Source organism: Talpa europaea, assembly GCF_964194135.1.
Source record: "Talpa europaea genome assembly, chromosome: 15".
Classification (NCBI taxonomy): Eukaryota; Metazoa; Chordata; class Mammalia; order Eulipotyphla; family Talpidae; genus Talpa; species Talpa europaea.
The window spans coordinates 9,891,949-9,911,928 of NC_140083.1; the positions used below are offsets into that span (position 1 = coordinate 9,891,949).

At 39.8% G+C, this 19,980-nt stretch overlaps 1 protein-coding gene across 5 annotated transcripts in view; it reads right to left on the reverse strand.

Annotated features, from left to right (window-relative positions):
* Nucleotides 1-19,736, reverse strand: part of RIC8B (RIC8 guanine nucleotide exchange factor B) — a gene marked incomplete at both ends in the record, with an annotated part of 86,447 nt that extends 66,711 nt beyond the window's left edge. For 3 of the 5 annotated variants that reach the window (XM_084254748.1, XM_084254745.1, XM_084254747.1), the window contains 2 exons: nucleotides 11,450-11,497; nucleotides 19,653-19,736. In XM_084254748.1, the coding sequence (XP_084110874.1) occupies nucleotides 11,450-11,497; nucleotides 19,653-19,736 (132 nt within the window). The remainder of the gene's footprint in view (nucleotides 1-11,449; nucleotides 11,498-19,652) is intronic. The other 2 variants (XM_084254749.1, XM_084254746.1) reach the window with 1 other exon arrangement.
* Nucleotides 19,737-19,980: the final 244 nt, after the last annotated feature.

Here is a 19,980-nt window from a genome sequence, read left to right on the forward strand (position 1 = left end):
ATTCACTTTTGATGATAAAGTATTCCCCAAATATTTCAGCTCCTAATACTCTTCCTCTCTAAAGACTACCCAAACCACAATCTATAGCAATCACTGGTGCTCAGAACATTCATCCTGTTAGTTCTTCTTATGAGTCTGGCCTCAACTACTAAAAGATCTCTAGGGCCTCCTCGGTGGCACAGCGGTTGAGTGCTGGGTTGCGAAGCTGCCCGCAGCCTCTGCAGCGCTGGTTCGATCCCCAGCCGCTGGGCGGGGATCCCACAAGGCGCGCAGACCTCTACCTGCCGCCCGCTGCTCCCCTCAGCGGTGTACTTCGGTCATTCTGCCTGCTCTGCTCCCTGCTCTGGCTCTGGTAAATTCTCTCACCCTCCCCCGCTTCTGACTGTACCCAGTGCTTATATAAATAAATAAATCTTTTGTTTTTATAAAAATAAAAGATCTCTGAAGGCAGAAAGGGCAGTCTAATATCCTAATTAGACATTGTGGTGAAAACTGATACACTGTTCACTAAATCCATTCTTTCCTCATACAGTATCAGAACTGGGGCAAGGACCATGGCTGCTCAGCTACGTTACATTCCTCAGCTGTGTTAACAACCACTTGACTGACTTCTTGTCAATGGAATGTGTAAAAAACACATTCGTTTTATGCCGTTTTCAGGTTTGGGTCTTTCAGACAATGGGTATGCCTTCTCTACTTTCTAAGCTCTTCTACAGTCCGGAACTTGGAAGTGGTAGCCCCATATAAGCTAGAACAATACTACAATAGTGTTAACAATTTGGAAAGAAACTGGGTCACTGAATAAATATATGGAAAAGATCCATCCATCGCCTCACTGATGACCTCAAAATTGTCACTTGAAAAGGTAATAAACACCTACATACTTTGAATTACTTCTATCTCTGGGGTCTCTTTGTTGCAACAACTTAGCTTCAAATTTATGTAGAACTTTTGAAAAGTATATACACGATTGATGTCCCAAGCAGAACCTCCTCTACCATTACTCCATAAATAACAGCTGTATTTCACCTCAGTGAATAAGCAGCTACTCTATATCTAAAACCAAGAGTTAGACCAAGCTGACCTGACTATGCCACAGCTGATTATATATTCATTTGTTCATCTATTCAAGAACTCACCAAATGTCTATCTAATAAGACTAAGGCAATGTCCTTGGTACTGCAGGGACACTGAACAACTAAGGAACTTAAAATTGAATGGGGGAGAATTACACAGAAACACAAGCTAAGGATTAATGTGATTATGTGCTTATAGATCTAAGCGAGAGTTTTCAGCCTCAGCACTACTGACTTTTTGGGCTGCATAACTGCAAGGAAGATTTGAAGTATAACGCTAAGATATCTTAAAGAAGCAGAAATGACTGGATGATTGATGAGATAAATATTCAAAATTATAATCATAATGCTTGTACCATTTATAGTATTATCATACACTTTAGGAAGAGGCTACATGTTATAACAGAATGAAGTTGTAGCATCAGACACTTCACTTTGGTATTACCTGTGAGATTTGCACCACTTCACCTTGGTTTTTTTTTTTTTTTAGTTTTGTTATATGTGAAACAGGGATAATACCCTCTGTATTATAGTGTTGTTTTATTAAATGAGGTGATGGTACACAGTAAGAGCTAAAGTACATTTCCAAGAACAAGACCAATAATTAAAAATCTCAGCTAATGGCAATTTCTTGAAGGAGGCTTGTTTTTCTGATTGAAATAATAAGCCTAAATGTAGATTTGGCATCTGGCTTCTCTCCAACATTAGTGCTTCTCAAAAGAACTTAATGAGTTGAAATTTTCAAAAATCTTTACTATTAGTTGATGGAATTCAGGTAAAGATGAATTAATTTAGAACAAAAATAGGCCAATGATTGGATAATCAAGTCAAAATGAAATGACAATGAATGCAGAAAGTAAATACTGCAAAGGATTAATGTCCTTTACTTAAAAGAAGCAGGAACATGTGGTAACTCTTCAAGCTGGAAAAAAGGCAGGGTAGACATATAGCACAGGCACTGAGTCAACCAGGCAGTAACCCTGCAATAATTACAGGCCAGAAAAGAGCTGAAGAGCCAAATAAAATAAGTACAATTTCCAGAATCAGGATGTTAAAAAGTTAGAAGGGGCTACAGTGACTACTTAATACTAATAAACACTATCAGTGCAAAAAGCTTTACAAAAAATGTGGGCCTGGTGGGAGACCAAGTCTAGGAAATTTATAAGGCTTATTAAAATATTAAATGCACAGTGGAAAAGAAACCTGTTAAATTTAAAAACTCATTATTTTCTTTACCGAGTTGACCGATAGATTCTTTAAAAAAAAAAAAAAATACCTAACATATTCAGATAGGAACACTGACTCTCAGAGAGGCTAAAGATTAGCTTAAGGGTCAACCCAGAAAGCCACAAAAAGAGAGCTCAGATTCTTATTTGACTCTCAGACCTACTCTCTCTTCATTCTACTGGTATCTGATGATATATAAGAAATAAAGCAAAAGGGGCCTCCCCAGTGGCGCAGCGGTTGAGCACTGGGCTGCGAAGCTGCCCGCAGCCTCTGCAGTGCCAGTTCGATCCCCGGCTGCCAGCGAGGGTCCCACATGGTGTGCAGACCTCCCTTGCCACACCCACTGCTCCCCTCAGCAGTGTATTTTGTCAGTCTGTCTGTTCTGCTACCAGCTCTGGCTCTGGTGAATTCTCTCACCCTCCAGCGCTTCTGACTGTACCCAGTGCTAAAGGAGAAGAGGGGAGGGGAGGGGAAAGGAGGCGAGAGGAGGGAAGGGGAGGGGAGAGGGGGAGAGGGGAAGGGGGAGAGGGGAGGGGAAAGGAGGGGAGGAAGCAAGCAAAAAAAACGAGAGTTCCAAAGTTAAAAGCAATTCTAGGTTAAGCTAGTCCTATGAAAGGAATTACTGAGGAACCAAGTGTTTTCTCCTAAATAAACTTAAGCCCTGAAATGTAGTTTTATTATCATTATTTTTAATGTGTCTGTTCCACTGTTCCAATAGTAAAATACCTATCATTATAGCAACCAGTCCACCAGTAGTGGTGGGGTAGGACCTTGCTCTTAAAATAGGCTATGCATATTCATCTGGGAGATGTGGTGCAGTGCCAGGGATAGTAAAATTTTGATATTTCCTCTTTAACCACTATTTTACTATTAGGGATAGAGGAGAGAAGAATTTCTACATGAAAATAAATGCTTTACAAGTCATAATATGAAGGTCACACGAGTTTTTAAGATGAAAAATCAGATGTCAAAGGAAATTTTGTAGTGAAGGAAGAACCCCTTGGATAATGCTTCTCTGGCCTCTCAAGGTTATGCCTACACTCTCCTTTGATGGACGTCACTTGATATATATTCCACAGCAATCTAATTTTAGTTCTTAACTAGAGCTGAAGGTCAGCCACCTAAATCTGATAGTTCTAAACTTTTGCTTTCTGAGTACAGCATATGTTGGGGTGGGCATGTTATGTGTGTGTGTATACACAAGACAGAAAGAGACAGAGGTATTAAATTCTAAAGTAAGCTCACTATTATTAAGAATAGGAACAAGACAGTCTGTCCCACAAGGTAAGACTTATTCAAAAATTATATTTTACAATACTAAACAGTTAATGATTTTCTGCTAGAATTCTAAAATGTGCTTTTAACAAAGGTTAGAGAGAAAGGATTCTGAGGTCAAGTTTGGAATTTCTTTATAAAACGCTAAAGAGATTTTCTAAATGAATATTCATATAGCTGGGCCCATATATATATTTAGCTTAATGTTACAGCTAAGTGATCTGTGCTTTTCTCCTCCCTACTAGAGTATGGGAGGCAATGGTGAATCTCACTGTTTACTTAAGAGATACTGTCCTTGTGAATAAGGTTTTATCTCACTGCCTCACTTCACCTCACGCTTCCCTTTCTTGCGCATACATATTTTTCTGTAATATAATCCTTCTGGCTATGATATACATCATGATGATCCTGCCAAAAAAGACTGAAAAGGAAGTTCAGAGTAACAACAATTATTGAAGTTTGGCTCAAGATTCTTTGGTAGTCAACAATCCTGAGAAAGACATGTTGCATCATCAAGAGTTTATTAACAGATGGAGGGCCTCCATGGTGGTGCAGGGGTTAAGACACAACCTATGAAGCAATCTGCAGCTACTGCAGCATGAGTTCGATGCCCGGCCGGCCAAGAAGAAACCCACATGGCGGGACAAACCTCTCCTGCCTCGCCCGCTGCTCCCCTCGGCAGTGTACTTCAGTCCGCCTGCCTGTTCTGTTCCCCGTTCTGTCTCTGGTGAATCCTCTCACCCCCCCCCCCCCCGCGCATCTCTGGCCTGTACCCCAATTCTTGTATAAAAATAAATAAATCTTTAAAAAAAAAGTTTATTAACAGATGGATAAGAAAGTTTTGTGTAAACGAAAGCTTATAAAACCAATCAACTACCCTTCCTTTTTTAATTGAGGTCAAAAAATGGGCATGCTGAAACTTTGTATTTCTCTTCAAATACAGTAACAGCCAACTCTGCTTCTCTTATTAGTTAATAATCTTCATTTTTCAGAAAGCCTTTTTCTCCACTGTCTATGTACAACATATATTTGTGTTTTAGGTTGACATATAAGCAAATAAAGAAGTATCATTTTGCATATTAGAATTTATCAATTAAGGCAATATTTAACCTTTAGCAACTGACTTAATTTCTCTGAAAATAAATTTTCTCACGAGTAAGATAGGAATATGTATATTTCACAGATCGATGTATCTGTAATTATTTAATATATACAGCATCTGAGAAAACATATTGGAAGGTGTTAGCCATACGTTACTTTTGGGAAACAGCACAACTAAAGTAAAGAAAGCACTAGCTTTGTACCTTGAGGCTGTGATCTGGGGGTCAATTTCTTAAAATCACTTGTGCCACATTCCTCATCTCTAAAAATAGACGCAATATCTGTATTTATGATTATTAAATGGCAATATATAGTTAACAAACTCTAGCATAGTGCTTGGGGTAGTAGAGGTTAACACACATAACGTTATAAAGATTGCCAGATTACAACAGATCAAGACATATGTTACATAGGAAAAATGCAGCTAAAAAATGTTTATCCGCATTTGTTTTTTAATGTCAAAGCCACTTGAAAAAAGAAAAGTGTTGATGGTATAAATATACTGTAGTAATTTTATATTAATGTTATGAAGATTCTATTGTATTTATTTAGTATCCATTACTAAGCACTTGTGTACCCAGCCCCAATACAGGCACATAACTCAAAATGCTCTCAATTTCAAATTCAAATACATGCAAATTATTCAAGAGAAATAAATTCTGAGTGACAAGAAGTCTATTTTGGGTTATGAAGCTATAAAAGCACATGACTCAAGTTATTTATAAGATTAAGGAGATTGAACATATGAATGAATAAGGAATATAAGCATCTTTTAAAATACTGCAATTTAAGCTATATATGAAAACTGAAGAAACAAATTAGGGGATGTTGCCAGAAAAAGCTAGCTTCTTAATAAAATGTGTTTGGCAATAGCGGGGTGGGGAAGAAGAATGAGATGGGGTGGAAGGAAGATGTTAGAAGGACAAGTCAAACGGAAGACAAAGGCAGAGGCAGAGTGGAATAGTGGTAAAGTAAAAAGCCCTAAAGCAGATTTTAATTCCTGTTAATCAGAGCTTTCTAACAATTAAGGTTATCCGATAGCAAAGTGGCTGCTGTGAGCTTCTCATTACTGAAGCATTCAGAGGGTGATGATCCTTGGCGCAAGATTCCTTAGAAGGAATCACTGTAATGGAAGACAATATGGGTCCTTTCCTGGTGGCACAGGGGTTAAGATACAATCTATGAAGCTGTCTGCAGCCTCTGCAGCACGAGTTTGATCCCGCCCTGCCAGGGAAGAACCCACATGGCGCAGCAGACCTCTCCTGACTTGCCCGCTGCTCCCCTCAGCAGGGTACTGTGGTCCATCTGCCTGTTCTGTTCCCCACCCTGTCTCTGGTGAATCTGAATCCTCTCCCCTGGCCCCATACACCTCTGGCCTATATCCCAGCTCTTGAATGCATACATAAATAAATTTAAAAAAAAAAAAAGGATGTGCTTCTCTGCGTGTGCATGTGCATATGCATGTGTTTGTTTTCAAGAGATCAAGATATCTTTATCTTTAAAGTTATTGGTTTCTAAATGAGAACTGTATTTGCATCATGTATCAAAATATTCCCTAAGGTGACAGCAAATCAAACGAATCAAATTTGCAAGGCATGCAAAGCTCATTTTGTTTTAGTGAAAATTGAAGTTTAACAATTTCAAATGACTAAGTGCATAGGACTTTCGGAACAAGCATCCATGCCTCACGCTTTTCCTAAGAAAAAATATATCATATAGGATTGATGATTTTATCTGGGCATATTTTTCTTGGGGGAATCTAATATGGCAATTTTTCCATTCGTTTTCTATAGTCCACAATCACAACCCTCAGTATGCATCTGAAGCTAAAGAAGTACCAAAGCTAAGTCCACAGGTGAATAGTTAACCAATACCCAACACAGGACCTGGCACACAGGGATCACCTAAAAAAAAGATTGTGGACTATAAGATCTCAATTATGTTAAGTACATCCAAGTGTAGGGGGGAAAAGAATAAAAAGAAGAAACACTTTAAATAGTAGAATGCACTTTTGTGTTCATATATATTAATTTCATTCCATAATTAAACTTCACAAGCAATACTATCTCCAAACCTAATAACCTTTTTTTATGCTTCTCTAAGGAAAAATGCAGAATAATCTAGAAGGTGCAATTTCAGAGAAAAGAAATAATCTTTTTTAAAAAGTACTGGTTTCTGCTGGTGCCTGCAATCACACTATTATAAAAGAATATGATATGTAACATGTCTTATACAATTATTACATTCTTACATAATTATTATAATAGACACAATTAAAATATAGGAAGGGAATATCATCCCCGATAATAATGTTCGGATAGCCACAATGTAGTGAATTTTCTTGTAATTATTTTTCTTTGTAAAGTTTTTATTAGCTTTACGTGCTGTGATCATACTGTATGAATACTTTTGCACCCTGCTTTTTCAGTAAACAACATTAATGAGATGTGGTAGAGATCTGCTGTACAGTTAAGAGACTATCAAACTCAAAACTAAACACTATATACAAGAAATAAGAATCCTATAAATTGACCGTCACTCAATTTCCAAGTTCCCTCCACTCACTTAGCAGATGTTTACTGTTTATAGCTTTTTGTACCACAGCAGTGCTGGGGGCTACTACTACTACTCCTACTACTACTACTACTACTATTACTAATCCAAAGCATGCCTTGACCCTCAAGAAGTTCTCAACTCAGCAAATAACCTCTAACTTCATGGAAATATAGATTTACCTATATAAGTTTGAAAGTTCTGCAATAAATGCATGAAATTTGGCTATTTCTAGCTTTGCTCTTTTGAAGTATATACACAAGGATTTATCTCAGACAATAAGTTTTCCATGTTGTATCCATATAAATGAAAGAGTTGACAACTTTTAAACTCCCTCTATATGTATTTTTCAACATTTATTGCAATTAGTACTTTTTATTGCTCTTGATCACTTTGGTTTTAGTAACCAACATTAAGAACTTCATTTCCTCAAAATGTGGATCTTTAGATTATTCATCGTACCTCTTCTATCCTGCACATTTGCATGATACACTGTGTGCTGACAGGTAATCACAGTCTACCAATTAATTAGATGATGTATAGTGAATGTTCCAATATGCACAGGTGCTCATACCCAAATATACAGTGACCCACTTGCACCTGGAACGATTTGCATTATATACCCAAATATCAGCAATTGTATCTGACTTCACTTCTCTGGAAAAATTAAAGCGCTTCCAGTTGCTAATTTCCTTTGCTATCTTCCAGTTTAAGTTTAGGTGTTTAAATGGTGTCTCAAGGTATGAAATAAAATAAGGCACTATCTCCAAACCTAATAACCTTTTTTTTTATGCTTCTCTAAGGAAAACTGCAGAATAACCTAGAAGGTGCAATTTCAGAGAAAAATAATCTTTTTAAAAAAGTACTGGTTTCTGCTGGTGCCTGCAATCACACTATAATAAAAGAATATAGTATGTACCATGTTTAAGTTTAGTTGTTTAAATGGTGTCTCAAGGTATGAAATAAGAGATAAAACAAGGCACTGAGTCATAATTTCAAACCTTCTCCAGGAGTAGTGAGTGGGAGCTAGGGAGCACTGAGCAGTCAGAAAATCTGTTCTCTATTTGAGTTTCCACCACTTACTAGTGATGTGAATATGAGCATGTTTTCACTAATGAGAGCCTTAGTTTTCTTATCCATAATACAGAGGTGGTAATAATCTCACCATACTTACAGCATTATTGCAGGAAAGCAAATACCACAATTAACCAAGTGCAAAACACAACGTAAGTGTTAGGAATTAGGACTAAGGATCATTAATTTATTCTGTTTCCTAAAAAGCTTAATAGAATCAAGTTTTATTTTTGGAAAGTCATTGTTCCCTTATATTTATTTCTAAGTTGTCACAACTCTTTCACATAAAAAAGGTATTTTTCAGAGACAGCACCTGTAATTTAGCGAAAGGGCTGCTGCTATCATCAAGGAGCTGCTGGCAGACACTCTAGAGACATGTTTGGGAAACAGAAAAAGAGAACTAGGACAGCAAAAACAAATTGGACAGTAATTTGAGTTCCTCTTATTTTCGGATTGGATTCAATGCTGAGACATGCCTAATCTCTGTCACTCTACAATGAGGATTTAAAAAGTTGTCATGACGTAAGTCTTTTAGAACAGTCCAATAATTTTTATTTCAAAGTTGTTTCAGGGCCTAAGTTATGAAAGAGTCACTAATGGTTTGGACCCTTAGAGACTTATGTTTTGTTTGCCAATATTTTTCCATTACTGAAGATTACCTAGTTAGGTCCCTAATGACATTTGTTTATATCAGACATCCAGGAAACAGAAATCTACAGTATAGCTGAACATAACATGGTAAAGTAGTTACTATCTCCAAAGATCTAAAAAGGAATAAAGAACAATACTTAGAAAATGTTAAATTTTGCTACTACCCTATAAGAATTAAACATGCTTTATCATAACTGTCAGGAAATTTTACTACCTTAACTGGAACATATATTGAGTGGGGGAATCTGTTTTACTGTACTTATTTTGATCTGTAAATACACTGCCAAAAATTCTACTGTCAGATTCCCAAAACACTACGAATCTACAGATGTAGCATGGTTTTTCCCAACTAAACTAAGCACGTAGCAGCTGCTACCCTAGTCGAAATACCTATTATGAGAATGTCAAAAAATATGTTCTTTTGAACACTTTGCTTCTTTTTTTCTCACTTAAGTCTCTTACTGGCACATAACAGTCTGTCTCCTTTTCCTCTAAACATCTCTCTTTCCTATATCATAATATTCCGTTAAGTAGATGTGCCATAGATTTTTTTCAAGTACTTTCTAATTGCTGGCCACCTGACTTTTCAAATTTTGTTATTACATACAATGGTTCAATAAATAACTTTGTTTACTTGGATTTAATCTATGCACAGAACAGATTTCTAAAACTGATAATGCTTAGTCAAAGGGAAAAAAAATGTATCTGTCATTTTGGTAGATACCACCTGTTTCTGCTCTATAGGAATTATGCCATTTTGCATTCCCACCAAATGTGTGAATACTGACTTCCTGAATACCATTAATAAAAACATACATGCCTGGTTCCTGTCCCCTCTCCACCACCCTCCCCCCACAAATTTTGATTCAGTAGGTAAGCAAGCCTCAGGAGGCCTATCTTGAAAAAGTGACCCAACAGCACATCCCTGAATGAGAACCCCTACTTTAACAGGTATTCTAGTCTTATTTATATTGTTCAAATCCAAAAGAAAATCAGTTAAATCTTTAAACTCCAAAGTTTATGCTCCACATCACACATTTAATACATTTTGAGTGACTACTATGTGCTGAGCACTCTAGCTGTAAAGAGGGTAAAAAGATAAATACTACTATCTGTCACCAAGGAGCTGCCAGGGTCTAACTATGACAGACACAGACATACAATTAAGAGACAATGTATAGAAACTTATGTGGAATTTTATAGGAATACTGCAGAGGGGTATTTCAGCCTAACAGGAATACCAGAGGAGCCTTCTGAAGCAGAGTAGGAATGAACCAGGTGAAAAGTAGAGGGTATACAAAAAAAGGTAGACAACAAAAGAAGCAAAGCAAGGAAGTAAGAAATAGAAGAGATGAATATGTAACTGGAAACATTTCACAAGGAAGACAAGTAAACAACAGGCTACAAAAGCAGGCAGCGTTCAGCTCCCTCAGCATCTAGTATGTCATTATGTCTAAACAATCACTATTCTATAGGCAAAGAAAGGGTTTTAAGACTGGGAATGAAAATGATCAGATTGTTTTAGATTTATGGACAGTGGTGTGGAATGGCACAAAACTGAAAAAGGAAAGTACTATTAGGAAACTTGGTGCAGTAATCCAGGTGAACACTTGAATTGGAGCAGGGGTTAGGGATAGGAGGATGTAGATATTAAATGTGGGGATAGAGGTGAACAGAAGAATGATTTCAAGGCGTCATCAAACCACTTCCAGCAAAACACTGGATTTAAGCTATTTCTCAGCAGCAGTGATAGTTTTACACCAATTCAGTCATGCTCCTTACCTGGTCTTGACAAGTGTGAGGTCAATCATAGATGAATAGGGCCCGGCAAAAAACAGGCAGAAATGATGATTTTTTTCTCTTTTACTATCATGCTCTAATCCACTAAATAAAGTAACCATAAGCAACCCCAACAGGCAGACATAATAGCACATGGTAGTATCTTGATGCTCTGATCGCTTAGAATAACTCCTCTACTGGTGAATCTCGACTCCACTGTCCTCTATGCTGGTGAAGTCAGTGACCTAGACAACTACTAACAACATGAACACCTCCAGCACAGGGAATGATATATGGTTGAGGGGCAACAGCACACATAGCTGCTTTCCTAAAACTTAAGCCAAAATCAGCGTTATAGTAACGTCAAGCTTTACAATGTCAGCAATGCATTTTGGGCAGCATGCAAGTCTGTCACCAAATGCAGACAATCTCTGGAGGTGGAAAAATCTGGGGAGAAAGTTTACTCTGAACCAATCCCATTCCCCTGATTTATGCGAGTCAAGTGTAATGGTTCAGCAAGGATGGAACAAGAGGGAACTGTGCAAAATCCACATTAAGCCTAGCCCTTATCGCTCAGAATTTTCCTAAAAAACAAGCTAAAGGGAAACCCAAAACAATCAACAACCATCAGATGAAAGTAAGTACAATGCATAGAAAGTACATGAATGAAACACACACACACACTCTCACACATAGTATCTCTAAAGGCTTACCTTTCTTTTATCTTCATCTGTTGATTCAAATTTGAAAGTAGCCCTATGCTGAGGGGGGAAAAAAAGGAGAACAGTGTCATTTTAAATATACAGAGCTTAAATTTGGGCTGTTTAAAAATTCATACTGTGTCTGTAAAAATGTTGCCTTCCCAAATCACATTTCAATATTCTTATTTAAATAAGAGACACAGGCACATAAATAATCATAAAGCAGTATGAAAAGACAAGAGCAGAAATATAACTGTCACAGAGTACCACGTCACGACTGCCCAGAGAAATCTGGAACGCTTAGCATAGAGCATCTGACCTGGATCTTGAAGAATGAATAGGAGTTTGCCAAGAGGTGAAGGGAAAACTATCTAGGGACAGAAACAAAGGCTCAGATGAGTGAAACAGCACATCTGTAATGCAAGTTCTGTTAGAGCAGAACATAGGACACACGTTAGGGGGTGGGGGAACAGAGAAAGATGAGAATGGGAGAGTAGACCGGTCAGCTGTTTGGAAGCCTCCATCGATGCTGCTAAGATGGCCGTCCTCTCCTTTTCATATACAGTAAGAAATCATCAGAGAACTGTGGATAGGGAAGAGACCCGATACTGGTACTTTGGAAAAGTATTTCTATGAGAATGAAAGTTTAAATCATGGCTCTACCACTTATTAACTGTGACCTTGAGCAAGTAACCAACTATACCTGGATTTCTCATGTGAAAACAAGAGGTACCTAGTTTACAGAGCTGCTGTGAGGGTTCAAAGATCTAAAGCAAACAATATACCATCTTCGGTATCTGGCACACAGTAAACACTCAGTAAATACTAGTGTTACAATGATTATGATGATGCCAATGATGCTGAGGAAAAGATAACTGGAATAACGTGTCATGACTCCTGAAACATTTGGCAACACTGTATTTTCTACTCTGTAACACAACAGAGGAGACAGTAAATTGACCCACTGTGACAGTGATAGCTCCCCCAAATCAGAGTATAAAATTCCCCATTCTCCTTTGAAGTTTTATTCAGAGCAACTAAGAGCCCTTTTGAATCCTAAGTATTCCCTTGAAAAATCCCCCATAACCATCTCTTTGTCTTGCTTTTGTATTTCTCTCCTTGGTCACACTGTCTAGTATTTATTGGCAACACACCAGGAGTTTAATCCAGTAAGTATTAAAGGTATCACCATTACAGACGGTTGTTCGTTGACAGCTGTGTAGAAGAAACAATTTCTGAAATGAAATGAGATGGAAAATACTGACAGAAGAGCAGTGTGACTATAAGCAATGGTCAGATAGCATGATTTGGAGGTTAACAGAAAGGGTCCTTTGAGGAAACCTAAGAGAGGCTGCCAAACATGGTTTACAAAACAATTAAAAGGGATGAAGTCAAGAGGTAAGGGGTTGTATTTAAAAACTTATACCTTAACTGGCAGAATGGTGAGAGCCAGTCAGGAATAGACTATGAAGGAGGTGTGAACACTAGCAGAGCATACTAGAAGAATATTTTATGCAGCAGCTTACAGGCAGGTCAAAGGAAAGCAAGACTGAGGACATAAAGCCCTCTGCCACATGGGCATCAATAATCCATTTGTGACATTGCTGGCAGCAATATGAATTGACACTTTAAAAGGGAATGTGATTTGGCAACACGTATTAAAACCATAAAAATAGTCATACCCTTTGCCCCAGAACTTCTCCTCCTAGGAATTTATCTCAATAAAATCATCCAGAAGGAGAAATTATACACGCAAACATATTCACTATAGTGTTATCTAATGAAAGAAAATATATCCTAAGTGTCCAACAACATGAAACTAATGAAATTAGTTGCTATGCATCCACCTGATAAGATTATATTGTGATTTTTTTAAAAGATGGAATAAAATGTTAACACCACTGAAAATTACTTATGATGGCATTAAATGTGAAAATATTAAAACATCAATTTACATGGTGATGATGACAGTATCTATATAAATATACAGATGCATTTGAACAATGGTTTGTGTTAAAATGAAAAAAAAAAAAGCAAATGTACAGGGGTGGAGGAATTTCTGATTATTTCTTTAACAAAACTAATTCTTGGTATATTATTTTTATAAAGGAAAATTTTTAATAAAAAATGAATTAATGGATTCATTAACAAGGAAACAGAGAAGGAAAATGAGGGAGGAAAAAATAACAAGTTGTAAATCTGTAGGCTATAACTTAGAAATTTATAGACCAGAGGTTTAGTAAAAACTAACATTAGAGAAATGATAAAGCACCACCAGATATCAGGCTGAGGCTGTAAAGTGAAGTTCAGTAGAAGTCCAATACAAATTAAAATAAATAACTGCACTTAGAAACCTGGAAAACTTATTTTTTGCATTATATGGGTTTTTTTTTTTTAAGATTTATTTATTTGTTTGTTTGTTTATTTTATTTATACAAGCACTGGGTACAGTCAGAAGCGCGGGAGGGTGAGAGAATTCACCAGAGCCAGAACGGGAAGCAGAGCCTGCAGAAGGACCGAAGTACACTGCTGAGGGGAGCAGCAGGCGGCAGGAGAGGTCTGCATGCCATGCGGGACCCTCCTCCGGTGGCCGTGGCCGGGGAGCAGCCGGTGATCGAAGTGGCGCTGCAGAGGCTGCGGGCAGCTTCGCAACCCAGCGCTCAACCACTGCGCCACCGGGGAGGCCCCTATTTTCTGCATTATATGTTAAGTATTAATTCCATAGTTTATCTAGAATAAGTGTACCTAGTTGCCAATAGTGATTCTTCTAAAACTTCTTTGGCATTAATGGTAAGAAAACAGAAAAAGAAATTGTCTTTTGGGAAGGCCCTCAATAAGTTATAAAAGTATTTTTTTAAACAGTTTCTATACAGAAATCTTATATTTACTAGTCTTTTAAGGTGGTTATTTAGAAAAGTACCAAAGACTAATTTTTCTTTTGCTTTTTAAAGGCAGGGCTGTTCCTGTCAAAAAACAGATTAAAAAAGAAAAGCTCTCAAAAGCCCTGTCTAGCTAGCATGAGGGCTTAATTTAACTAGAAAATATGCTGGTATGTGAGGCAATACAAACTGAATTTTGAATATGTCAATCTACTCAGAATCTCACCCCTCTATGACTGGATCTAAAGATGTTGGTTTTTTGTAAGGCTAGCTTTTTTTAATGTAGCTTAGATCACACCTAACCTGCTCCTTACCTCCAATCTTAACAATCTCCACTTTCTAAGGCCAAAAGGGCAGAGAAGGGGAGCTAGCATTTCTGCCTGCAAACACCATTCTACAACTTCTAGCCAAATAGTGAACTGTCTCACCTTTATGAACTTAATTTCCAAACGCGTCAACTAAACCACTGTTCAATTTAGAGATCAAGGAAGTGAGGAACAGCTGTAAGACAGATCATATTCGTATGAGGGCCTCTGCTACAGGTTTTATATCTTGAATATGCTCCAAAAAAACTCAGCCTCAGGAGGCTGACAGCACTGGGTTTGAGTCCAGTCCCACTGTCTACTAAAACCGTGACCTTGGGTCAAGTTACTCAGCTTTACTGACCATTCTCCTTTATGTATATAGCCCTCGCATATGGCCGGTGTTCAAAGAGTGGCTACTACAGTTATCAATGCATGGCCTATGATGTGGCACCTGCCCAAATACTGAACTATTAAAGAACTAGCAGTTATGTCAAATTCCCAAAGATATATTAAAATACTACCGAGACAAGGAATTACCCTAATTGGGGTGGGGGCGGTGTGTGTGTGTGTGTGTATGTGTGTGTGCGTGTGTGCGTGTGTGCGCGCGAGCGCGCGCGCACACAGTCTGTTTCATTACTTCTAGAACTAAACACCAATAACTAAGATTATATAATCTAGTCTGGAAATAAGAACAAGGTGTAACAAAGGAACAACCTACTAAATATACTCCTCTGCAAAAATCTGTAGAATGAACTCAAAAATGTCAAAACGCAATCTCAAAGATGAAAGCAAAAAAGTCTGCTTACATGATCTAGGATATTCATATGCCATATTCAAATGTGGGGGCTATACATCTAGAACTATCCCAGTATTAGGTCTTCTAGCACATAAATGAAGACCTCGAGGCTATCAGTGTGATTTCCTCTCTTAGAAGTACTACTCTTGGAGCCTTACCGATTCACTTGTATCTTAAATAAACTTTACTTTCATTTGGCCATAAACTTGTCATACTTCCAAAGTGGAATCCTGCTGAAGCTTGGTACAGAACAATCTCATAAGCTCAGGTGGCCTCTATGGCTGCCAAGCCATCTCTCTGGTTATCATTATAGCGAATGACTCTGGGCCTCAGCCTCTTTACCATTAACAAAGGAGGCTGGACTCAATTATCTTTCCATTTCCTTCTAGTCTAAATATCCTGTGATTCAAGGATTATACTACCAATGAGCACCTGGGGGTGGGGGCAAAAGGGTGGTAAATGCTGTTTATTGTTGATCATCATGATAATGATAGCAACCAACCTCTCTAGTAAGTCTATTATCAGAATAGGTCCTGAAGGAGAAAGGGGAGTTTGGACCCCTAGACTAGAACAAGACATACTTGCCATAATTATAGCTCATTCTATACCTAGAGCTGAGGTGATCAGGACCCAAAGTAGCCAAAGAAATTAGTGTACTAGTCCTGAAAAAAAACTTTCTTTTTTGTGATCAGAAACCATGACAGGGTAGAGGCAACATGGCTCAAAAGAGTCTTGGAAATGGAATTTAAAGACTAGGTCTGCACATTCTAGTTATGTGCCCTTGAGCCAACAGATAATCACTTTGTCTTTATGAACCACAATTTCTTATTTCCTTCTCCCCCAAAAGAGAATACTTTCATCTCTCTCACAAGTTTTAATATAAGAGGATTTTTTATATATATATATATATATGATGAAATGTTAAAGTGCTTAGGATAACACATAGTAGGCACTTAATAAATGTTAACAGGTGAATTGAGAGGAGTGAAAAAGAACAACTATTCCTCCTTTAAAAAAAAATACTTTCTTTCCCTTGCTGAGTCAACTTACAGGACGCCCTTGAGAAACAGAAAAGTTCTGTTTCTGGGATAGTTGTATCTTCCTTCTTCTTGAGATAACGAGGGATTGTAAATGAAGGAAGCTTGGAAATTAGTGTTTCTATAACACAATATAAATTAGATGTTGTAACCAGGAGCCAGAGAGGTACGTCGTATTGTGCTACCCCTCAGAAAGTGCAAGGATTTAAGCGAATGAAATATATCCCCAATTTTAGAGGGTGATGTCAACTCAGTGCTACATTGTTTAATTCCTGTCTTTTTTGGTTCAAAACTAAGTTATGGGTTCTTCCTCAATGCTAGGCATTGTTCTAAGGGTTTCGCACATATCTTATTTAATCCTGGCAATAAGCCTATGTTTATTGTAGGTACCATCATTATCCTTGTTTAACAGATGAGGAAACTGAGGCACGGCAAAGTTAAGTAACATGTCCTAGGCCACACAGATAAGTACACTGAAGATCAGAGTCCAGGCAATCTGGCTGTAGAGTCTGTGGTCTGGCCGCCAGACCTCTTCAATACCTGAACATTATAACTATAATTTGCTAAGTGAGTATCTCCTATCCACATTACGCTCTGTGTTTGACACTTTATTTCCTCTAATTTGAACCTCATAATAACTTAAATGATGTTATCTCCACTTTACAGATAAGGAGACTGAGACTAGAGGCTTAAAATAACTTATCCATGGTCATGAAGCTAATATATGGCAGATTTGAACCAAAGTTTATCTGACTCCCAATCCCACCTTTCCACTATACTTGACAGCCTCTTTTGATAACTGGCTTTACCGCTGAAATAAGGCAGCATAAAAAACCTCCTTCCCCACACAATGAACCTATGGTTCTCTCAGTGCCCCAGAATCCCCTCTTACTCTAAACATTTCCCAAATCCATTCTTTCAGATAAAGAAAATGAAGCACCAACTACTTTTTCAGTCTTGGACTCCATACCTCATAGTGCTAGGCAATTTAATTGCAGCTCCCCATGCTTATTGCCAAACCGCTGCTGCGGTGATACTTCCCCATTCTATTCATCTGACCCCAAAGTCTCTTCTCGAGAGGCAAAGCCTCCCTGTCAAGGTGAAACTTGGCCATTTCTCTGTACTCTGATCCTACTACTGATAATGTCAGCAGGAGAGTTCCTTTCCGAAGGAGATGAGGGGCCCATTTCACATCAAGTCAAACATTCTGAGTTAGCCCAAAAAGTGCAAGTGTTTGGGAGGACGCCCAAATCTTTGCGGATCCTCCCCAAACACTTCAGGAATACCACCTTAAACAGTAGATAATGGGTATTACAATGTGAAAGACATCCCCAGTGGAAAAGATGTCCACAACTTAAGCTCTGACAGCAGTTGGTAAGTGGAAACCAATCTGGAGGAAGATCATGGCGAGGAAGAGATAAACTGCAAGAAGCAAATCTGGGGATCTAATCAGTTTACCCACGAAGGAAAGGAGAAATATTGAAGAAGGTAACAAGATCCAGTGGAAGTTCTTCCTCACCTCTTCCGGCTAGAAAGTTACTATTTATTGTTGTTATCTTGTATATACAGTAAATATTAAAATAAATATTAGTTTATTGAACACACAGACCAAGTTATTTGCTGTACTTCTTTCTTTTGAAAATCAGTTTGTACCTCAAACTGCCTCAAACCTTTTCTGGAAAGTAACTATAAGCCCAATTAAATGAATATAGCCTCTATAATATGTACATCTGTGATTAATTTCTAAATTAGGCAGCTATGCAACAGGAAAGCGTATCAGAAAAGTGAAGGAGTTAAGATATGAACAGAAGTGGATTTCCACGCATCCTCCCAAAGAAAGCAGCACAGTACTGCAGAAAGAGCAGTCAAGACAACCGAGATTCAAATTTCAGCCCAGTCTCTCAGAGAATGGTTGTGTGGACTTAGGTCGTTTACTTCAATTTTATCATCTATGAAATAGGGAACACCACCACTTTTCTCACAAGGTTGTTGGGAAGATTAGATGGGAATGAGGGTGTCTTATTTTTGGATCTTTCTCCACCCAGGGTAGAATTAGCACACTGTCAGTTCAAAATATACAAAAGGGCACAGGGAAGAGGAAGCTACATCAAACGGGGGTGGGGTGGGGGGTGGGGGGGGGGACTATGACTGGAAGCAAATGAAAAGAAGAAAGATGGAACACCTAAGGGTGCGACTTCTTGTTGGCTATTTTCACGCAAGGGAGGTGTCATTCATTCCTGTAAAGCAGTCTCCCAAAGAGAAGAACAAGGAAATGGGATGCCACCCCTTGAAGTGAGCACGTCAAACTCCTGTAAGGAAAAAGAATGTGGAGAGCTAACGGTTCTTAGAAAGCGATTCAGAGAAGTGACTAGGATTTCTAACAAGATGCCCTTTTTCCTGCAGAGTTGTAAAGTGGCAAGAACACCCAGTGGGTGGGTAGCCCGAAGACCTGGGGTGGAACCCCAGTTCAGACGTAGAACTTTGGGCAAGTTACTGAATGGATCGAGAAGCTCGACTGCCAAACTCAGATGAACCCTTACAGGCGCGCTGTCCAGAGGGAAAAGAGGCAACGGATGTTCACGCCACACACTGAAGTGCTGTCAGGAATCAGATGCTCGCCCCCCTACGCCTCCCCCTTCCAAACACAACCCGTCCACGACCTCGGCGTCATTTTTGTTCTTTATGCCTCGGTTTTCTCACCTATAAAATAGGGGGGGGGGGGAATGATACCATCTACTTCATAAACATTCAGAATCGAGCGAGACCAGGCTGGAGGCACGATGCCTTGCAAACCGCAGCGTTCCAGGTACAGAAAGCGCCGACGAGCCGCACGCCCGCCCAGGGCCGTGTTTATGCAGAGAAGCACGTCTGTCCACGCTCCCCAGGTGAGGACGCCTCAGCGCGTTTCAGCATCCCGTTACGGGGCGCGGGGCGCGCGCGCTCCTCCCGGAGGCCGGGGGTGTGCCCCGCGCGCCCGGGCCGGAGCCCGAGGAGGGGGCGCCCGCGCGGGGGCAGGGGGTGCGGGACGCCGCGGCGGGGGAGCCGGGGGGCACAAACACGCATGCCCGGGCCGGAAACGCTTTCGGGGGGGGGCGCCAGGCGCCTCCCGGGATGAGGGGGTGGGGAGGGATGCGCCGGGCAAGCCCGGAGGGCCGCCCGGGGGTGCGACTCCGCGCGCCCGGGGCCAGGACGCTTTACCTTCTCGCTGTAGTCCCGCAGGACCCGCTCGATAGCCCCCGCCTCGCCGGCCCGGACGATGTAGAGGGCGCGCTCCTCGTCCATGGCCGCAGGTGCGGGGGAGCCGCGGCCGCTCGGCGCGCCCCGGCCGCTGCCTCCAGGTAAACGCCTCGCGCCCCCGCTCGCTCGCTCGCTCGCTCCTTCCCAGCTTCCTTCCTTCCCTCCTTCCCTCCCTCCCTCCTGCCTCCAGCCCGCCAGCCTCCGCCCGGGAGGCCCGACGTCACCGCCCCTCAACTTTCACCCCGCGACGTCACCCGTCCCCCAGCAACCGGCGCCTCGCGGCCGCCCC